This window comes from Lipophrys pholis (genome assembly GCF_963383615.2).
Source record: "Lipophrys pholis genome assembly, chromosome: 1".
Taxonomy (NCBI): Eukaryota; Metazoa; Chordata; class Actinopteri; order Blenniiformes; family Blenniidae; genus Lipophrys; species Lipophrys pholis.
In genome coordinates, this window is record NC_137635.1 from 13,512,373 (window position 1) to 13,528,653 (window position 16,281).

Below are 16,281 nucleotides of genomic sequence, written 5' to 3' on the forward strand. Positions count from 1 at the left end.
CATAACAATAATAATAATGATAAGAATAATGACAATAATAATAATAATAAAAATGCTCTGAGTTGTCAGATGACCCTTGCGAAGCTGTTTAAAATAACGAATGATGCATTTGAGGTTTTTTAATTTGTCAGATGACACATATTAGACCTTTAAATTACTGGATGGCTTCAAATTAATGGGTGATGCTCAAGGTTCTTTAAATTGGCGAATGATGCGTTTGACGCTCTTTAAATTGTGGGTCAATGAGTTTGATGCTCTTTTTTTGAGGCTCGGGTTAAGGTTTAGGGTTATGTTTTGGCGCGCTTTTAAATTGTACGAAAAGGCTTTAAAGGATCTTTAAGTTTTTAAATTATGTGTCTGAGCCACAAAAAAATGTTGGATGATGTATTTAAACCTCTTTAAATTGTCAGATGATGTGTTTGAGGCTCTTTTTTTGTGGGACGACACATTGGCGGCTCTTAAAACTGTTAGATGCTGCGTTTGCTGCCCATTAGGCTGGTCTGTGTGAAGCAGACAAACAGCAGCCGACGGTGCGTTCAGGGTCACACTCCTCTGTTGGCGAGCACTATTCAGCCACTCTTCATCTCTCCATTGACTCTTATGCATTCATACATTTAACATGGAGCCGGCCGTGGGCCCCTGGGGCCCCCAAACATTATTCTGCTGTCAGTCACCCTGAAACGTGGCCGATAATGAGATTCTCTCCTACAGTGAGCGGGAAATCACACCTACACACGGTCATGACTGACAGCACGCCGTCCTCCCACAATCCCACACCGCACCTCACCAGAGACCCTCACCAAAACTCTCACAAATTCACAGGGAGGAGACTCCATCTTCACCATCATCATCATCATCACCTTCACCATCACCCTCAGCATTGAAAAGTATAGAGGTGGATCAATCTAAGGGATGAAAAATAACTGAAACATGGTGTTAACAAGCCGGTTAATTAAAGAGCTGGTTAATTAATGGGCTGGTTAATTAATGAGCCGGTTATTAATTAATTAATGTCTTCGGTGAAACATTTAAGAGGGAAGAATTGAGTTGAGAGGACCAAAATCAAACTTGACTGGAAGTGTCATGTCAAACTCTTCTGCTGGCCTGTTCTGGCTGTAGGGGGCGCTCTTTCAGATGCTTGTTTGGTTTGTCGATGTGATTCTTGAAGGACACGCCGCTGCCACAGGAGGCAGAACCCGAAGCTTCTGGAGTGTCTTCATCCAGTTCTCTGGTGAAGACCATCTGGGTTGTTGAAAAACTCCTTGGTGGTCCAGAGGGCTGGCCAAACAATTGGATTTAATTGTAGCTAATATGGAGCTAAAAACTATTTTTATTTTGGAAATTCAAGTTTTTTGCCCCCAAAAGTTTTTCGCCATTTTTTCGTGTTCCGATGTACCATTCCTTGTGGGTTTTCGGAGTTACTGTTGCATTTTTGTTGAACCTAGGTTAAAGCTTGACATTTACTTTTTATTTTGGGCTATTTTAGCTCTGAGGACAATTACAGCAATAAAGTTTCCCTTTTGAAAATATATCTGATGTCTGCAGTCATTTTTAAGTGCATTGAGGAAAAAAAAAAAAAAAAGAATCGAAATTTAAATTTTTCTTAAAAAAATCCTAGATTTTTCGGAGGGGGTCAAATCACCCAGCCCGTCTTCAGGCCCTGGATGTTGTGGCGCTGTCGTTGTTGAGACCCCTCTGCAGTATCCCATGGACCTCAGACACAGTACTTTGTCTCCAAAGATCTCTTGTGGGACGGGTTACAGTATAGACTGAATCAAGGTGTTGGACTCCTCCAAGGTTGTTCTGGTCTCCCTTTCAGTTCCTGTTCTTCATGGAGAGCATCAAGGAGCAGCCGAGGTCAGGACGGCACTGAGTGAGTGAGTGTGTGTGTGTGTGTGTGTGTGTGTGTGTGGGGGGGGGGGGGGGGGGGGGGGGGTCTACTTTTTGGAGACGATGTTGGGGTGCAAATCATTTCCTCCAAGAAGACTCAGTCAGTGGTTCTCTGAGCAAAAACTCTCTATTTCTAGGAAGATACAGTAGGTCAATAATTAGAGTACAGTGGGTTGTTTGAAGTCTTGGTGGGTAGTTATTATAAACCCTGGTTAGTGCAGTAGGTTGTTTAAAAACCCAGTAGGTGCAGTAGGTTGTTTAAAACCAGGGAGGTTTGTTCAAAGACCTGTTCACGGAAGTAGATGAAATACTTGAAAGGTACAGTAGGTTGTTGAAGTTGTTGAAGCACTGGTCTGTGCAGTAGGTTTCTTGAAGGCCTGGTTGGGGCAGTACGATGTTTAAAGCCCCAGTAGGTGTGGTAGGCTTATTAAAGCCCCAGTAGTTGGGGCAGGTTGAATATAGCCATGGTAGGTGTGGTAGGCTGTTTAAGGCCCTGGTAGACTGGTAGGCTGTCGAAAGCCGTGAAGGGTTGGCTTGATATTGTGTACTGACAGAACTCAGTACTTACTAAATTGCTAAAACCATAAAATATGATGAACAACAGAACCTAGAAACAGGAACTTCAAACAGATGCTCGAGAAAGACAACATCCACGCATCAGTATTCCATTTGTAAAAACGACGTCAGTATCCAGTTGGCAACTGACGTTTATACAATATTGTCCAACCTCTCTGTCCAGGACGAGCCGAGTCCAACAAAATCAGGAAATCAGTAATCTATAGCCACTCCAGATGTTCTCCTGCATTCATGGTGGACCAGTGCACTGTCCATTGCTTGTGACTATTGAATAAACGGTAGTATCTTCAGTCTGGGTAGGTGGGGCAGGTTGTTTAAAGCTCCTGTAGGTGGGGCAGGTTGTTTAAAGCCCCGGTAGGTGGAGCAGGTTGTTTAAAGCCTCAGTAGGTGGGGCAGGTTGTTTAAAGCCCCTGTAAGTGGGGCAGGTTGTTTAAAGCCCCTGTAAGTGGGGCAGGTTGTTTAAAGCCCTGTAGGTGTGGCAGGTTGTTTAAAGCCTCAGTAGGTGGGGCAGGTAGGGCTGGTTGTTAAAAGCCCTGGTAGGTTGTTTAAAGCCTCAGAAGGTGGGGCAGGTAGGGCTGGTTGTTAAAAGCCCTGGTAGGTTGTTTAAAGCCTCAGAAGGTGGGGCAGGTTGTTTAACGCCCCTGTAGGTGGGGCAGGTTGTTAAAAGCCCCGGTAGGTTGTTTAAAGCCCCGGTAGATTGTTTAAAGCCTCAGAAGGTGGGGCAGGTGGTTTAAAGCCCCTGTAGGTGGGGCAAGTTGTTTAAAGCTCTGGTAGGTTGTTTAAAGCCCCTGTAGGTGGGGCAGGTTGTTAAAAGCCCCGGTAGGCTGTTTAAAGCCCCGGTAGGTGGGGCAGGCTGTTTAAAGCCCCGCTTGGAGCTGTAGGCTTACAATGGATGCAGCAGCAGACACAGGAGACCTTCCCATCATGCATTTCACCCAGTACAGGCAGAAAAAAAGAGAGCTGAAAAATCACTTTTCTTTTCACATCCTCCTCCATCCCTCCACCTCCTCCTCCTCCTCCTCCTCCTTCGAGCGGAGGGGGGAGGAGGGGAAGGAATGAGATTAATACTCAGTGGAAGACAAGAGCTGAAAAAGAGGAGGAGAGCTGAAGAGAGGAGGAGGGGGAGGTGAAAAGAGGAGAGGAGAGCGACAGATTCCTCCTGGGACAGAGGAGGAGGGAGGAAAATATGAGAGGAGGAGGGGGGAGGTGCAGCCTCTCAACCATCTTTTATGATTTCAGAAGAAATTTTTTTACAGCTGATCTTCACTCACTCATTTACAAACGTGTTCTCTCCTTCATTCACCCACTAAACAATTGAGTCACTAATTCACTCACTCATTGTTGACTCACATACGTTCATTTATTCAATCATTTATTCACTCACTCTCATGGATTCACTTACTATATATTTCATTCATTCACTCACTGACTCTTTGTTAATTAGGCGTTGCCATGGAAATGCAGTCAAACGGCGGCTCCTACCTGTCGATGATGACGGGGTCCGACGGCGTCTCGTTCCGGTTTCCACAACTTTTCTTGTCACAGCAGCGGCTGAAAGGGAGGGAACCGAATCAGGACCAGGACCAGAACCACAACCAGGACCAGAGCCAGGATCAGAACCAGATCCTGGTCTGTGGGTGTTCAGGTGTTCTTACCTGCACATGATCTCGTGTGTGAGCAGGACTCGGCACATTTCCGGGTTCTTGTCCTGACCCTCGTAGATGATGGCCTGAAACACAAACGTCTGTCAGCTGAAGTTTCTCTGATTTGTCGTCCGATTGGCTGAAAGCAGAAACTTCCTGCTCGTGAGCTCGTCATCATGTGAACTCGTTAAGACTAAATGATCACAGGACCCGGTTTCGCCGCGGGGAGGTGCTGTTGACCAAACAAGGACCAGTGGCTACTACAGACTGTTAGCACCTCCTTCTGCTCCTCCGACCGACTGGCACCTCCTCCTCCAGACTACCTGTACCTCCTATTGCTCCTCTTAGGGCCTGTTCACACCTGGCATTAACATGCGCTTCAGGTGATCAGATCACGCGCGGCGAGTCCCAACGACAAGTGTAAACAGGCACCGAAGCGCTTTCACTGAAACCACTTCCCGAGGCGGTCTGGACCATATCGGCTCTAAACAGTCATGAATCACAGAATGTCCTCCGAGAGCAGGAAAATACGTCATGTGTAATACGCAAACGCCATCGATGTGCGCCATGTTTTTCTTCTAAGAGAATGCGCCGGTCTGAGTTTCAATCGTTTCTAACTTTCCAAAGAAACTGTAAAAGAACATGGACATCTGTGCCTGGACGTCTGCAGAGACACGGTGCCTCATAGCGGCCCGGGCAGAGGACGCTGTACTCTCCTTTGTATGGGGACAGACTGAGGTAATAAGTGCGTGCCGGGCCCTTTGACCTTTTAGCGGCAGTGACGTAGACGTAGCAGTACAATCTGAACTCAGAGTGGTTAGTCCGAAACGCTGAATGATAGGGACAAACGTAAACAGTCTGCCTCAGGGCTCGCCCCATGTGATCGGACCACCCGAACATGTTAATGTCTGAATGGGCCCTTACATCGTCAACTCCTAGACTGTCTGTGCTTCCGGCTTCTCCTACAGACTGCCACCTCCTTCTCCAGCGTACAGACGAGGAGCAGCAGTGAGATGAGAATAGTCTCTGGTTGTATCTGGTTGGGCTGTTCGCCGCAGTCTGTCATCCGAGTGGAGTCTTTACATTAAAAATGATTCACCTGTTTAGTCATGGAGTCGATGAGGCGCACGTACAGGTCTTGCTCCGTTCTCACTCCTGCACAGAAAACACCATCAGTCACTCTGTTTAACTCTGTGTGCAGCGCCATGCAGCGAAACCAGCGCACATACCGTTACTGTACAGCAGCTGCAGCTTGTAGTGAATCCCATTGTTGGTTTTCTCTCCGGTCGGCTCCTGAGACACAGAGGTGAACGAAACAAACACACACGCACAGGTTCAGGTTCAGGGTTCGTTGAGTTTCAACACCATGAGCTGACCTGAGAGCTCAGGGTGTGTTTGGATACAGCTTTCAAAAATGTATCATTAAACCCTTTTCATACGGTCGTTCCAGTCTGTTCTTATTGACAGCTCTTAATTTGAAACGGAATGATTTTGAATTAGAAAGCGTTAAAGCTTCTTCACCCTCTCTTTCTGTACAAAGACGAGACACATAAAAGAAACAGAGAAAAATACCGATTTCTAATAAAAGTTTTATGTTGAAATTAAACATTTATTCACATTTATTAGTTTCAAATTAAGAAATATGGAAAATAAAATCTTGAATTGAAAATTCGAAAAAAAAAAAGAAGAAGAAGAAAAAAAAAAAGAAATGTCCATCTCTGAGGCTGTTTGCGGTGACTGTTGGGTGCGTTTGTTTCGTGTTGCTGCTTCTGCTCTTTAAACACATGAATAAAGTTGCTGTACACCAAATCAAAAACAATCAATTCATATCAAAAGTCTTTCAGTACATTTACTAATTCTTGTTTACAACTAAAACCGTCATTCAAATTAAAGGCCTTAATTCTCATGTTTAATAAGAGAAGTTTGTCTTAAAAAAGCTCTTCATTAAAATGAAAACCTGCAATTTTTGCTAAAAATAGAAACGCCTTTCCTTGTCATTTGTTTCGGGTTTCCTCTTACTCAATGTAACGTTTATAATGTAATGTATGTACTTGACGTGTTTATATTACTTAGGCTTGACGTGTCAAACTAAAAGCAATAATTTCAAATTGAATGGCTTTGTTATCAAATAATGTTAATTATCTTTAAATTGAAAAGCTCATACATAAATAAACAATAAATCCTTGTTTCAAATGTGAAGACTTTTTAAAAATTGAACCCCTCTCAAAGCCTGGATGTCATTTTTTGTGTTGGGTGTGCTTGTTTTGTGTTACTGGCTCACTTTTTGTCTCAATGAAATTATAATAAGAACTCTCATTTTCAATTGAAAGCATTCATCTCTCTCAATTCCTAAATCTGATTCAGATTAAAAACTTCCTTCCAAATTAGGATTCTCTGAGTGGGACGTCTGCCGGGTGCGTTTGCTTTGTGCTGAAGGCTCAACAGAGCCAAATCAAGAACAAATTACAAGCCATGATTTTAAAGTAAAAACAAAAAACGGTGGGTTTGATCTTGTTTTAATCTCAGTGGCGTTATTCGGGGTGCTTGGTGTCGCTGGCTCACCTTCTCCTTCTCCACAAAGTCGACGTACGCGGTGCGTTCGATCTCCACCGGCTGGCCCTGCCGGTCGTACAGCGCCAGCACGAAGTGGAAGAAGTTGGACTTCCTCAGGTTGGACGGAGGCTGCTTCTCGAAGTGAGCGCGAGCCAACCCCACCCCGCTGGAAAACACACACACACACACACACACATGCTCAGGTGAGACACATCAAGCCACACACACACACAAAACTAATAAAAGACATAATGATAGAAATGAAATAAATTTACAGAGAAATATAAATAATATAAATATAAAACAATAATAACAAATGTGTGTGTGTGTGTGTGTGTGTGTGTGTGTGTGTGTGTGTGTGTGTGTGTGTGTGTGTGTGTGTGTGTGTGTGTGTGTGTGTGTGTGTGTGTGTGTGTGTGTGTGTGCTTTATTGTTTGAAACAATGAGAAAGGGAAGTCAAACTGCAGCCTCTGGGAGAATTCAAGTGAATCCACATGCACACGCGATTCAGCGGCAGCGTTCTGTTAGTTTCAGATTTAAGAAGGAAAGAAGTCCTAAACTGATTGTAAATTTCTGTAAGGAACAAAGGAACAAATAACATTTATATTATTATATCAATAATAATAATAATAGTAACAATAAGAAGAATAGTAATAATAATAAGAATAGCAATAATAATAATAATAATAATAATGATAATAGTAATAATAATAATAATAATGATAATAACGTGCACAGGGAAAAGCACATTTGAACAGGAGGCTTCAAATGAAGTCAAATTCTAATTAACATACACAAAAATACTTAAATTTCAAATGTCAATAAATCTACACATTATAAAGTGAATTAAATTCAAACAACTTGAAAAAAGAATAATACTTTTTACTGTGAAAATCTCAAAGTCAGAAAAATGTATAAGATTTCAGTTTGATTAAAATTAGAGTGGGAATCCTAATTTTTCTTCACTTTAATTCAAAATAAGTGGTGGATATATTTAATTCTTTCGATAAGCAGTTTCCTCTTTGTTCTATTAATAATCAACCGATGATAAATAAAGTGTAACACTCTCAATCGTCTGAATGTTGCTTATTTTTTAATTCTCCATCTAAATTAATTTCAGACAAATGATTCGACGAGTCACCAACGTGTTTGAAAATGAGACGCCGAAACATCAGAAACACCGTTTATTTCTCAGTGACTCCAGGTTTCTCCTGTTCAGTGTTTTAAGTTACAATTTTTTTTTATCTTTAAATGCTTTCAACTGATTCTATTAATTGATATTTCCCTGTTTTAAAACTTCATTTAAAACCCTTTGCACATAAAAACCATTAAGAAACAGTGAACCTCAGTTTTGACACCTAACAATGTCATATTGATCATTAGTAGAATTTTAACAGAAACCTGAGAAATTTAATATTTAATATTTTTAACTTCTCAAAAAAAGAAAGTAAAAAACTTTTTTGTAAAAATGTAAGGTTTTTGTAATCAAGTAAAAATTACCAATAGTTTGTCTGATTAGAATTTAAGAATACGATTTTTTTTAACTCTCACAAACAATAAAACGAGATATGTATTTAAAAAAAAAAAACAAAAAAAAACTTTTAACATTGTTTTTGTGTCTGTCCCGGTCCTCGCGGCTCAGAGTGACAACCAGCAGACCGCCGCTGGGACTTCAGCTCCCAGAATCCCCGGGGGCGGCGGACACTTTACCTCTGAGCGGCCGTGTTGGCGTCCACCACGCCGGCCGAGTGCATCCAGGAGCGCACGGCCAGTGGCTCCTCCTTCATGTTGGTGGTGGCCCCGCGGGGCAGATTGTCCTGGATCCCAAACATCTCCGGGGCCCCGGGCAGGAGGCGAGGAGGAGGAAGAGGAGGAGGAGGAGGAGGCGCACAGGAGGAGGGAGGAGAGAGGAGCGCAGCAGGAGAAAGTCGAGTTCAGCAGAAGAAAAAGAAGAAACTCTACAGGACGGACTCGAGCGAACGCCACATTTTCTACACCGAATCCCGAGAGGAGAACCAGACGAGGAGAAGAATCAGAGAAGAAACAGAGGAAGAGAAGAAAATGAGAAAGAAAGAGGAGGTAGAAACAGACGGGAGCGTTTCACAACTTTTCCCCTGATTTTTTCCCCTCTTAATTTAACTTCTTTACTTTAAACAAGAGACCCCCCCAAAAAAATCAGGATATTAAGTGTATCAAAAAATTCTCAAGAGTCTCGAAGAACAAACGACGGGAACAAAACGAAGGAGTGAGAAGGAGGAAGAAAAAAAAAAAGAAAAGAGAAATAAATTCCTCAGAGGACGAAAAAACGGAGCCGGGTCCGGACGGAGAATCGAGCGCGAGCAAAGTGTCTTTTTTCTTTTCCCCAAAGAGAGGAGGCGCGTGGAGGCGCGAGGAGGCGCAGGGAGGAGAGGCGGGCCCAGGATGGAGGGATGAGGAGCGGAGGAGAAACTCTCAGCCCTGCGGCCCCACAGGACTGGACGCCAAAACCCAAAAACCCCACGGGTCTTCCTCTGAGCCGCTGACGACATCACCGCGGGGGGCGGGGCGCGACCATATAAGGACTGGAGGGGTGAGAGTGTGTCTGGAGGTGTGTGTGTGTGAGAGAGAGGGAGAGATAAAGAGAGAGAGAGAGAGAAAAACGAGAGAAAGAGAGAGAGAGAGAGGAGGGGGAGAAGGCGGACCTTCGAACCGACCAACCAGGGAGAGAGAGAGAGAGAAAGAGAGAGAGAGAGCGAGGGATGGGGGGCCTTGATTGCCCTGTACACTTTTCCTCTCTCACCATGAGGACCAGTCTCAGGTCTTTGGTCTGTTGTCTCAGGTCGGCTCCAAACTGTGCAATTTCAACAGTCTTATACGTTCACCGCCAGCTCCCCTGTAACTTCGGCCACGGCAGGAAGTTTGCTATGTGCAGGTTGCAGGAGGAAGACGCGAGCTGATCGCGATAGTCGACGTGAACGCGCAGGAATAACGCGTCACAAGACCGCGCCAACCATCCGCGAAAAAAAAAACAAACGAGCCGAGCATGAACGGAGGCCTTGAGGCGTTTACACGTTTGGAACGAAAATCTCAAGAGAAGGCTTCTGCTGCCACGGCGCTACTCGGCCGTCTTCTTCGTTTACAAAAGCATCTACCGGGGTTCTGTGCGGATCAGAGCGTCACTTCATCCTGCATTTCTATTGGTTAGTTAGCGGACGTAGGTCCCAGAAGCGTCACGATAATCCTTCATTTCGCCGACGTTGTCAGAATTCTATCGCAGGTCTTGAACCGGCCGACTTTGCGAAGAGAGCTCGAAGTAAGTGCTTTAGCATTTCACGTTAGCGCTCCAGTGTCGCCTGGATAACTACCGTGTTTCACTGGTTTTGTTGAAGCGGATGTGTTTGCGGCGGCCTCCAGGACGCCACAAACACCGGGCGCAAGCCGATAACGGTCGCAGGCTTACGAGCGAAACCTCGGCCGTCCGAGAGTTCCCACCGACGATTGTCCCACAATCCGATCTTTCGTCTCAGACAGGCCAAATATTGAAGTTTGTGGGAGAAGGGGAAAGAGAAACTTGCAGTGTTTGTGTCGTCACGGTAACACTGCAACTTTCAGAAGATCTGAGGAGGAACAAACTGAGGAGGTCCTCGTGGGCCTGAGAGACTCTGAGGAGGAGGAGCAAGAGGAGGTGCAGGAGCGCCTTCAACTGAGGACAAACGCGAGACGGAAACAGAGCTTATTCATCCAGACAGAGAAAACTGAGGAGGAAGAGGAGGAAGAGGAAGAAGAGGAGCAGGAAGAGGAAGAAGAGGAGCAGGAAACGGGGGAGCGGGTGCAGAAGGAGGAAGAACGGAAATGAATCCAGCTATCACGAGGAAATGAATTAAAAAAAATAATAATCTGCCTCGCAGGAGAAATTGAGAAAAATTTAGACTGATTTTGAATGAAGGAAATCCAAAGTGAGGAGGAGGAGGAGGACGAAGGGGAGCAGCGGAAGGAGGCGCGGCTCCTCCCGGATGAAGATCTGGTGAGTCCTCAAGTGATTGACTTCAAGGGAAGAAAAAAACTTCCACTAAAACAACAAAGAGAAAAACTGTGAATCTGTGCGGACAAAAAAAAAATGAAGGTGGAGGAGCTGGAAGAGCTGAAGGAGCTGGAGGAGCTGGAGGAGCAGGAGGAGCAGGAGGAGCAGGAGGAGCAGGAGGAGCTGGAGGAGCAGGAGGAGCTGGAGGAGCAGGAGGAGCAGGAGTCCCGTTGTGAAGGATCCTCCTCTTTTATTCATTCGTGTCTCACTTTGTTTTGATTGATTTTCATTGTTTTCAATTTGCTTTCGACAGTTTGTTGGTTTGTTTCGTGTCCAAACACAGGTTCCGTGTAAATTTGGAGAAATTCAATTCGTTTTTTAATCTGATTAAACGAAATTCAAATTACTGCAATTGAATAGGGAAAACCCCATCAATTTCCATGAAGGGGAAACTGTACAGAAACACACGGGAGGAGGAGGCGCAGGAGGAGGAGGCGCAGAGTGTCGCTCCAACTCCTTTGATGTCATTGACGTGGAGACAAACCGTGTTAGAGTCCGCGGCTCCGCGCCGCTGATCCACCGCGCCATGAATCATGTGCTGAGTGCAGCGGCTGGAGGGGGCGTTTGATTCGGTTACCTGATGAGGTCGAACCTGCAAACACACACATTTCACATTCAGTTCAGCCCTATATATATATATATATATATATATATATATATAAAAATAAAAAAAACACGTGAAACACACACACACACACTTTATATGTACATATATTACAATCTACATGTATTCAGTCTCATGTATTTATGGCTCATTTATATTTTACTGCAATAAATCATGACTGTAAATAACATCAATTATGTAAATGTAATGACTTCTACAATTTCAATTAATTATATTAATGTCGTCAATTACACAAACGGAACATATTTAATACATTAAATACATTATATAAATGAAATAAATCACATTAACAGTAAAGGGAGGATAAATTCTGTCTGTCTGATTCACACTGTTCAACTAATTAAACATTTAAATTAAACGTTGAGGTTTAAATCTAATGTCTAATTAAAACATTAAATGTGAATAAAACTAATGAAGTAAATTGTTTCAAGATTTTAGGAACGAAATGTTACAAAATTATAAGATTTCATGGTCAAAACAAAATATTCCTTCTTTTATTTTTTTTACATTTGCTCAAATACAGTAATTAATCTGTGTGTGTGTGTCTCATGCTATTCTGTGCTACAAGCACACTGAACACACACGTGCGTGCACACACACACACACACACACACTGAAACACACATTTGCATTTAAATAGCGACATCAGCAGCGTCCATAGTGAGTTTCACAGATGTCACGACAAAGTCAGACGGGCCAGCTGTCACACACACACACACACACACACACACACACACACACACACACACACACACACACACACACACACACACACACACACACACACACACACGTGCACGCACAAAAACAGCGCACGTGCTTCGGCAGCTGCTGATTTATGGTGAATTATCAGTCATTTTATATTATTATTATTATTATTATTATTATTATTATTGTTATTATTATTATTATTATCTATAGATAGATGGATATAAAACTGTTTTTGTGTTTCTCTGTGGATTTAATAAAAATTTCGATATTCCGATGTTTGATTCTATTGTGAAAGTTTAAAGCTTCAACATGTAAAAACAAACAAACCTGAAACTATGAATGACACCATGAAATCTCAGCTGTCAATCAAACTGTTCGATTCGCCCGATTGGAGGATGACTGACAGTCTGATCAGTACTCCTTGAGGTCCTCATTTTTATCCACTCTTTATTTATAACTGAGTTTAAGCTCTGCCTGTGTGTGTGTGTGTGTGTGTGTGTGTGTGTGTGTGTGTGTGTGTGTGTGTGTGTGTGTGTGTGTGTGTGTGTGTGTGTGTGTGTGTGTGTGTGTGTGTGTGTGAGAGTGTGTGTGTGTGATTCGGATGTTTCAGTGAAGCTTTAAACTAAAAAAAACCCAAACAAAACACGAAACGCCCCAAAAAACGAATTCAGGAAACAAAGCAGTCGACCTTCAGCAGCACACACACACACACACACACACACACACACACACACACACACACACACACACACACACACACACACACACACACACACACTGTAGAGGGATTTCCAGGCATCCCAGCTGAGGGAATTCCTCCGGTCCCAGCAGAGAGTCGGTGAGCGAGGACACAGCGCCACCAGCAGGACACATGAGGAACATCGGGAGCTTCGATCTGCCACGGACTGAAACTCCTTCAATTCATTTTAGATTTAATCTCTTTTGTGTCAAAGCAGAAAGGAGTTGGTTTTTTCTCATGAACTGCCACTATTATTATTAATTATTATTATTATTACTATGATATATATATATATATATATATATATATATATATATATATATATACGTGTGTTCAAGATATAAATAAATCAAATTTGTTGAAATAAATTCCTAAATAATAAAGCTTCAGTGAACTACACACAAATACAGAAGAAAATGTAATATACAATACATTGTCTGGATATTAAAACAGTTAATCAGATCACATATTTGTACTGTTTCATTATAACAAATCATAATTAACACGATAAACATTTCAAAAGGTTTTTACTTGATCTGTTTTCAGAGTAGAAATAACTGGCTAAACTATCATACTTCCTACATATATTTCTAGTTTGAATAAGCTCATTAAAATACATCAAATCTATTCACTGGTGTTTTTTTTACCCACTCTTCTTTGTATAATGATGTATTGTTATGAGACACTTCAGCACCGTAAAGAAATAAAACATTACCTGTAATATACTTTGACCTTCAGTTGTGTGTCTGATTTTCAAGAACACACACACACACACACACACACACACACACACACACACACACACACACACACACACACACACACACACACACACACGTTATTTTTGATGTCATTTTGAACTAAAACAGTCAAAGTGAAAGCATCATTGAACACCTGACGAGAGAGGAAGAAAGCCCACAGGCTGTGCGCCCGGACGTCTGGAGCTCCTCGCCGACTTCATTAACCTCATCTGTTCAGTCATTAAAGACGCGTCAGCTTCAATTTGCACCAATTAAAGAGGCACCGCCATTTTAATCAACACTGAAGGACCGACGTCTCAATGAGGGGAGGATTGGCCACTCAGTCTGTCAGAACATATTGAGGGTTTGACACCTGTCAGCCAACATGGTGGGTTTAAAACCCTCAGTGTCATTCCACACTCAGGGTCTGATACCTGTCACAACACACTCTGGGTTTAAAACCTGTCAGAACACACTGAGGGTCTTACATGTCAACCCTCACTGAGCGTTTAAAACATTTCAACCAACACTGAGGGTATGGTACCTCTCTTTTTCAAACCTGTCATCACACACAGATAGTTTATATTGTCATAGAACTGAGGGTTTAAAACCTGCCAGCCAACATTAAGGTATAAAACCTGTCAGCAAAGACAGAGGGTTTAACACCTGTCGGCCCATAATGAGGGTTGGATACCCGTCACCCTACCTTGAGGGTTTAAAACCTGTCAGGACACACTGAGGGTTCACAACCTGTCAGCCCTTACAGAGGGTTTAAACCCTGGCGGAACATACTAAGGATTTAAAACCTGTTTACCTGTTTTACACTGAGGGCTTGATACCTGTGAGAAAATACACTGTGGGTTTGGTACCTGTCAGTCCACACTGAGGGTTGTACACTCCTCAGCACATACAGAAGGTTTTAAAGTGGTCATATTATACAGCTTTTCGATCCTTTGACATGGGTCTTGTTGGTCCACAAATACATTCAAAGTTTGTTTCCCAAATCCAGCTTTCTTTTTTTTTTTTTTCCCAGCCATTTGAATATACAATTATATGAGTTGCATTCAGAATCTGCTGTGTCTGTGTGAGCTGGGCTCGCTCCACCCACACGTTACCATATTAGGAAGAGGAGGAAGTACTTTCTCTTATGGAGCCATATGCCAGAGCAGAGCTGCCAAATTATGGGAGCGTCAAAGGGAGGGCCGACCTTGATTGGGATTGGCTAACCCCCAATGACATTATAAATGGTTTGATTTCTGATCTGTGACTCATTCCTAGGTGTGGTGATGCACATTACTTTTGGAAAACCATTTTGCAAAATATTAAAACTTTTAAAACTTAAAAGTTGTCAGCCCAAACTGAGGGTTGAATACCTGTCAGAACATACTGAGGGTTTGGTTCTCATCTGTGTTGTCCATTTTGGTCCTTCACTGTGTTGGACAGTCAGGGGCCCCCAGGGGTCACACCGAGGCCTCCATTCATGATGCCCTGCAGACAAACATACGTTCTGTTTACAGGCCTTCTCTTACATGTATTTCCTGGTCAAATATCTCAACATAACGTTAAATAATGGTTAACCTGACCTTCAATTAACATTAACAACATCCAGTCTGAGCATGCGAAAAAAACCTCTCTCTCTTTCTCTCTCTCCCTCTCTCTCACACACACACACACACACGCGCACACACACGTGCAAGTGTGGACGCACCTCATGAGCAGCTTGTGCAACAACTGTTGCGCGTCACTCCAAGCAAGGCCTCGTCGCTCCGCGCGTGCACGGCCTCGGGGAGGCCTCTCACCTGAGGCTTCCAACATATACAGTAATCGGATTACAAAACTTCGAGGATGGTAATTAGATGTGGGTTCGTGGCTGGCACGTGGGCAGCAGCTGCAACTCCAAAGACCTTCAGAATAAAACAAATGCCTTCAAAACAAAAGCGAGAGTTCTACTGTTACCTGTGTGAGACCAATCTATTTTGATGAGCCTGTGTGAACTGTATTCATCTATAACCTCTCGAATGCTTGTTGTAAGTAATGAAAGAGTTGGCAGATGTTCCCAAATAAACCAAAAAAATTTTTATATTGTTTTTCCTTTCATGTTCCTGTATGTATATGTCTATAGACGAGCATACGTCTAGGTTGTCTTATTTTATTGTTAGTCATTTTAAAAAGAGCAGCTGATCGTGTGTCTTTCACATGTTTTCTGTGGCGACATTCTGCCCCCTGCTGGATTTAAACTTCATTACGTCTACAGACATTGAACATCGAGATATTACATTTGAAATTTAATGAAATATATTTTTTTCTTTATGAGAGCAGGTTAAATCATTAAACTTCTTTGCTTACGAAGATACAATTTGGACAGATTGGCAAGATGTCGCTGATGAAGTAATACAAATATTTTAATTATACATGAGGTTTTAATAGCAATAATAATAACAATAACAATAATAATAATAATAATAATAATAATAATAATAATAATAATAATAATAATAATAATAATAATAATAATAATAATAATAATATCAAGAAGAAGTAGAAGAAAAAGAAACCTGCTTCGACTGAGCATCATCTACCGTACTGTGTCTCCCTCTGCTGGTCACTCTCCCCCCCCCCCCCCCCCCCCCCCCCCCCCCCCCATACACACACACACACACACACACACGCACGCACGTACGCACTCGCACACAAACACACACGCGCACAGACGACGCTTGTGCTTTTCAGTTAGGCTTCTCCAA

At 42.8% G+C, this 16,281-nt stretch overlaps 1 protein-coding gene across 1 annotated transcript in view; it reads right to left on the minus strand.

The window, feature by feature from the left end:
- Positions 1–8,494, minus strand: part of ebf3a (EBF transcription factor 3a) — a gene marked incomplete at its 5' end in the record, with an annotated part of 25,983 nt that extends 17,489 nt beyond the window's left edge. The window contains 6 exons of the mRNA XM_080476741.1: positions 3,949–4,017; positions 4,122–4,195; positions 5,209–5,264; positions 5,339–5,402; positions 6,672–6,828; positions 8,373–8,494. Coding sequence (XP_080332867.1) covers positions 3,949–4,017; positions 4,122–4,195; positions 5,209–5,264; positions 5,339–5,402; positions 6,672–6,828; positions 8,373–8,494 — 542 coding nt within the window. The remainder of the gene's footprint in view (positions 1–3,948; positions 4,018–4,121; positions 4,196–5,208; positions 5,265–5,338; positions 5,403–6,671; positions 6,829–8,372) is intronic.
- Between the last annotated feature and the right edge of the window lie 7,787 nt (positions 8,495–16,281).